The following is a 6,608-nucleotide window of genomic DNA, read 5'->3' as shown; positions in this document are numbered from 1 at the left end:
AGCAAGCCATTTACATCATACACTAACTTCATGACAGCACACAAGGTGTTTAGATGCATGTACTGACCCTGAAAGTCGAGATGTTGATGGTCATGGATTCAGTGACCACAAACTGACCTCACATCATTCCTGATTGTGTGCCTGTAAGCACTCCTTGCCACAGAGAGCTTACAGCTTCTTGATCCATGACCAGTCTATTTACTGTAGGGAACATCCTTCAGTCCAGGAGCTATAAAAATTTTAAAAACTACTTAAATGGGTGAAGAGGTGAACTTAGATCTCTGTGCCTCCTGAGAACTAATGTTACTGTAAATTCGGTCTCAAAAGAACCCCCTCAGGCTTAGTTTGAAGTTTTAGAAGGCAGGCATTCTTTATTGTAGCACCGGATGCACGGGGGATCGCTCCACCTAACGTGCATGCCGAAAAACAAAAGCACACTTAATATATACAATAAATGAATATTCATGTAATTTCCGAGAAGTACACACCTAATTCCAGAGGATCTAATGCATATGTTAATACATTGTGCAAGTGTACTAAAATCTGGTGAAGGGTCTCTGAGGGGCTTCCATGCAGGTTTTCGGTCGTCTGTGGTGGTCCCTAGTGGTTGTTGAAGAGGTGTCTTAGTGTCCTTTCCATGAACTCTTGAGGTTTTTTTTCATATAAGGCCTCATCTTGGCTCATTGCTCTGCCTGTAAAGTTTCTCAGCTTTCTTATCTTTGACTACCACAGGTGTCTGCTGGTTTCTCTGCCCTCCCCAGGATGTACCCATCACAGTTGCAAAACTTATGTCCTTGGGTGCATTCTTATCTGATGCCCCTTACAGCAATTAACAACCGCTTGCAGGCATCACTAAAGCCCCTTCAGGTGTTGGACAAGGGGGAAGTGGAAGCACATTCCTTTTAATTCTGAGGAAATGGTTATCAAGCACAGAACCATAAGAAAACCTGAGAATCTTTACAATCAGAAGTGTAAGTCATAAAGGAAAACAGGAAGGTAGTTTCTTGGATCAGAGCACTTCTTTTAGCGACAGAAGAAAGCTGGACAATACACCAAACCAAAGCAATACACCTGCTTTGGACTAGTAACAAACCTAGCTTCACAGCAAACATGAACGAAAAGCAGTGAAAAAGGTGTAGGGATGGAACACGCTCTTGGTGAAGCTTGTTTCTTAGAAATATTTGTTAATTCTTCTCTGCCTTCCTCCTGAAGCTTATAATGAAGAGAGGGATACCTACAAACCTTAAGATCTATTTCTCAGTTAGGTCTGCTTTCTAAACTATTGAAATGAAACATAACCATTTTATATTATAGTCACTGGTCTCTAACCTGACTATAATCTTACATAAAACACAGCAAAATACAGCCCTGTCTGTAACTCTTCCCCCTGTGAGGGCACGCAGTGACTAGCAGGCCCATAAACTGGGTTTCACACACTTTTAAAAACACAAGTCAGTGGTTCATCCTCCAGAGTAAGTTTCCAGTGTGGTGAAACACAGTCCATAAGGAACCAAGTGAAGTACTGAAGTAAAACACAGGCTGTTAGTGCAGCATGAGGGGAGACTGGAAACTCAGGTGTTTCTTGGCCACTGCTCCAGGATTAACGCAAAAGTTACGCGAGCTCTGTCCACTCTGGATATAAACAGCGTGAGCCAGGCCTCGTATCTGCACAGGAAGGTTTGCAGAATGGAACCGTAAGAGGTAACTTCATGATAGCCCTTCCTCAGAGGGAAAAATGGCTTGTCTCTCAAATCTGCACCCACTGATTCCCAGCTGCTAAGGATCATCATTAAAATGGCCTAATTTAAAATCACTTAATAAAACCTTCCAATGATTTCATTATGCACTTATGTGGTTATTTTTGTCTCAAAAACGTTAGCTTTCTTATTACACTAACTTTACCTTCATCTCCTAATTGAAGTTTTGAGCAATTTTATCTGTGAAATTAAAAATCTTGCTGTAACAAAGCACATCTCGGACACCTACGCATAAATCAAAACATACTATCACAGAGAAGTGACTTTCCCGCCACACTTTTCCCTTAAGAACAAGATTCAAAATAGCTCTATCTATGTCCTAGATAAAGAACAATAACCTTGTTAGTACTAACGACGCAGCTTAGTGCTCAACAACAGCCGAGCCGGTCAGAAACCAGCACTGATATTGAAGCACAGCGTCCACGCCGCGGTGCAGCCAGAGCCAAGCCCCCGGGGAGGAAGGCGGGAGCCCTCAGAGGAGCCCGGCGCCCCCGCTCGCCCAAGGGGAACCCCCAGGCAGGGAACCGCGGCTGACAGCGCTCACCTCGGCTCCAGGGAAGGCTGAAGAACCTCCCCGCTGCCCACACGAAGCCGACCCCCGCGCCGGGCCCGTTACCGGTTGCCCCCCGGCCTGGCGACACCGTCCCCGCGGAGCACGCGCTCCCCGCCCGCGCCTCCAGCCCATTGGCTGCGACGGGCCGCGCTCCAGAGCCTGATTGGCCGGCGCGGCGCCCGCGCCAAGCGCGTGCTGCCCCCACACACCCGCGGCCATGTTTCCTGAGGGGCGGCCGCGCCCTTTTCCTGCTCCCTCAGGGCGGCGCGGGGCTCTCCCAGCGTTTTATTAAAACCCACCGGCAGCTGGAAGGTTTTCAGTCTGAAGAGGCATGTTACAATGCTGTGAAGTGGGGAATGTCGCCCAGTAAAAACCTGCTACGCAGGTTGCCTGTTGTAAATGTACATGTTATTTTTACAACGTTCCCTCCATTAAAAATATACCTGTGAAGTTCTTAATGGAGGGTGCAAGACATCACCTAGCTGCCTAAAACAAACCCCCAAACCCATATAATCAATTGTTCAGTGCGTTTAAAAGCAGAGACAAGCACAAACCTCCCCCTCATTATGTACTGTTTCATCTAGGTGATCTCTTTATGGCAACACCCATGATCACTGCAAGATGAAATTTAATACTAAAATTGACACATTTTTGATGAAGCAAGTTGCCTCCTGTTGTGAAGGATTCTTCCAGGGGAACTTACTATGTGGGTTACCTATATGTTCATGAATACTCTTTAAGGGGGGAGTGAATCCAAGTAGCAGTATCATTCGCGTTTCTCCTGCTGGGATGCCGTCCCTGTCCTCCCCCTGCCCCAGCGCACCCTGCCATTAAAAATGTGCCCTTAGTCACACAAACCCCTGCCTTTGTACATTCTACAACCAGCGTTGCTCACAGCTGTGCGTCTGCAGCAATATATTAAAAAGGAAAATGAGCTGTTACACCAGTATCGTCCAAAAAGTCTGTATTTTTCAAGAGAACATCATCATGACACACCACTCCATAAAAACTACCCAAACAAGTGACATCTTTATTGGCGAGTTCTGCTAATGAATTTCCTTTTCCACACTCGTATCTCCTAACAGTTTGATTGAAAAAACAAAACAAAATACATTTTGGGTAACATTCCATTTGCAAACAATAAAATTATTTAAAAATAAAACAAAGGATAACAATTTTAAATAGAAATTCTAGGAAAACCCCTCCTGGTTCCCCCAAGAGCCGTTCCTCGCCAGGCTGCCACCACCTCGGCTCCGCTCCGAGTCAGCGGGCTGGGTACCGAGGCTCTCTTGTTTGGAGCTCAATTAAAACGACCGGGACATGTGCTATTATTACCATTCATAAGCCCTGTTGTACATTCTTCACAGGAAAACATAAAACAGTTTGCAGTAAACCAAACAGTACTTCTTCTTCCCTTATTCTAAAGCTAAGTCATACTGAAAGTTAGGGGGAAAAAAATGTGGTTTCAACATTCAGCTACTTTATCACACACAAAGATTTCTATTAAGAGCATATCCAGGTTGAAATACACATCTGATTTCTGTCATGAGGTTAATGCTGATGGGGTCCGAGATGCAGTCTACTTTGAAATGATAAACACATCACTTCTTGATGAGCAAATTATTATTTTTAGCCTTGTGGACCAACGCCTAGTTGCTAGGTTGTTTCTCCTGAATCTTGCCAGGAGAGACAGTTTTCACCACTACCACAAATGAAAAGATGACGGGTGGCAATCACACACCTTATCATCAGTTAGTAAGATGTTGTATTTAGCACGTTTGTTTGCATTCTGAAAAACCCTTAGTTCATTTTTTTAGGCCTCAGAGGCTTTGTACACCAGAAATTACACAAGTCAACCACAGAAAATTGTAAATTGGTATCCACAGCGATTTTGAGGTATTCCACAAGAAACCTGGCTCTGCACCTGAATGTTCCTCTCAAAAACAAAAACGAAAACAAACCCCAAAGCCCTAGCTGGAGTGGAAATTTCATTTAAAAGATTCCTTTCATCCCCATGTTCCACCACATTTGACCAACACGGACATACTTATTTCCCCAGGGGCACAAAAAAAGCCTTCTTCATCCTTTTCCTGGAATATTAATTTCAGTACTTCATTCCTAAATTTCCGAGTGCACTCCGAAGAGATGAAGAGAAAGGTGTTATTTTCTAGCCAAACCAGAAAAACACATTCAGACACTGTTTTTGGTTTATTTAATTTGTGAAGGTGCGCTAAGAAGATACTGGTGATCCCCTTATGTTGAAAATAGCAGCGGTTTACACTCTAACCTCCAGTCTGCGAGGAAGAGGCTAGGGAAAGATCTGGACCGGAGAGTCTGAAGACCAAGTTAAGAAGAAATGGTCTCCCGGGTCTGGATTTGGCTTGATGGAACCGTATCTACTGAGGCAGTCGGCATCGACAGAAGGTTGCTCCTGTGGAACAGGAGATGCTGCTTCATAGGGTGAGCGGATTCCTACGGGACTGGTCGCCTGCCTTACTTGCAAGCTTTTTTTCCTGTTAGGGCTGAAGGGGGAAGGACAGCTTTATTCTTCAGGTAACTGCTGTTCTCTTTTGAGTAGTACATTCAGAATAATTTCCAATAAACCAGAGCTGTAGAGCTAGTTGTGTATAATAAATTGCCCGCCACATCTTAATTGGTTACGTTATTCTTCATGAAAAGTGGAAAACCTTTATAATGACCTTAGAAGGAAATAATTCGCTACTTCTGTATTTGTAGAAAAACCATAGGCAGTAACATTTTCTAAAGTGCTTCTTTACTTATCAGTTACTTTTTTTAAAAATTAGACTTGTATTTTGTAGCGGCATAGTTTCCTAGTAGTTCATGGACCAGTAGATAGTTTCTGATGTAAAAAACCCATTATGTATTTTGTTTAAGCAAGTGACACTTGCTTTGACAAATGCACCAAAGTGAGTCATCTAAGTGCAAAACCCACCATTTCTTAAAACATGGCCTTATGCTGGTTTATTAATGCAACTTTACATCCTTTAAAAGTAGTTTACTTCAACTCCAAGAGCAGGGATTAAATAATACAAATAAAAGTTGAAAATTCAATGAAGCTATTGCCTATTTACCCTGAAATAAAATAGTCTTATGATTCCACTGGTGCAAAAATCCCTCCGAACACCTTTGTTTTATTGGCAAAGTCATTTAAGGTCACTTTTGCTTCCAAGACCATCTTCTTCCATGGTTTCCACTGAAGGAGTTTTGCTTTGTAATGGCTTGTGGTTCCACAGTGATCTGTAAATGAAAAACCTACTATGAATAACTCTACTGTAGTCACTAAATTACAGATACTGTCATGAGAAAGTCCAAAACTTACAGTGTTTTTTTTTAAAATTTTCAGCAAGACACAAAATTCCAGTCCAGTTAAAGTGTTTTCTTTGAACGCCATTTTAAATGGCAATAAACGGCTGCTGTGCCTTCTGGATGGAGAACTTAACGCGATGCCCGATGTGCTTCTTACATGGTAGACGGACATTGTACTTCAAATGTACCCAAAGAACGGTGTAGAAGGGCTCCCGCAGGCACAGCCATTTGGATCAGCTACTCCTATGTGTACAGTGCAGTAGGTTTGAATCTGCGTAGAGAGAACCACAGCTGGGTGGCACATAGCAAATGTTGGGGTTGTCTGTTCTCAGAAGGCATGACACAAAGCATCCCGGGCAGCAAGAGCCAGAAGCATCTGCAACGTTGTTCTGGTTCTGTCAAGTAGTAAGAGCATCGAAAGGTGGTGGTTATTGCTGAGACAGTAAAGCACTCCGGTTGGCTTTCATCTTCTCCAAGCGTTTTACTAGATGACCATTGCTGACTTCAAGCTCTTCAGTTTTATCCAATGCTGAACGAAGCTGAAGGAAGGAAGCAGAAAAAAACCCCTGTAACTTTCACAGCGTTTTCCCTTTTCAGAGATAAAGCAAGGTTTGTAGTTACCAACACTAACTGACCATATTGCTGGCATTTCCTTACAAGATAAAGCAGTTGAAAATTCCCATTAGCAGAGTTAAAAGTAAATGGTGTGCATCTGCTCTGAAGGCCACACACACAGATATTTTCTAAGCACGGTGCCAAGAATCCGAGGTATTTACAGAATGTTGAACAAATGGCTCAGAGTTTGCCTCAACTTCAGAGGCATGGATGCTCAGAGATATCTGCTGGGTGACATACGCCTGTCTCGCTGCCTGGCTTTTGTTTCTGGTTCCTGGAACTACAGCCACAGCCGTGACTTCGGTGCCTCAGTGTTCTATAAAGTCCACCACTTTCTATAAAGTCCACCAAGGATG

The 6,608-nt window shown here is 43.4% G+C and overlaps 1 protein-coding gene across 4 annotated transcripts in view; it reads right to left on the bottom strand.

Annotated features, from left to right (window-relative positions):
- Positions 1-3,257: 3,257 nt before the first annotated feature.
- Positions 3,258-6,608, bottom strand: part of LRRFIP1 (LRR binding FLII interacting protein 1) — a 114,600-nt gene continuing 111,249 nt past the window's right edge. For all 4 annotated transcript variants that reach the window (XM_074872547.1, XM_074872549.1, XM_074872548.1 and 1 more), the window contains one exon: positions 3,258-6,176. In XM_074872547.1, the coding sequence (XP_074728648.1) occupies positions 6,066-6,176 (111 nt within the window). In that variant the 3' untranslated portion in view covers positions 3,258-6,065. The remainder of the gene's footprint in view (positions 6,177-6,608) is intronic.

Source organism: Strix uralensis, chromosome 6, assembly GCF_047716275.1.
Source record: "Strix uralensis isolate ZFMK-TIS-50842 chromosome 6, bStrUra1, whole genome shotgun sequence".
Taxonomy (NCBI): Eukaryota; Metazoa; Chordata; class Aves; order Strigiformes; family Strigidae; genus Strix; species Strix uralensis.
Note: the sequence above shows the minus strand (reverse complement) of the source record. Positions and strands in the feature narration are given on the sequence as shown.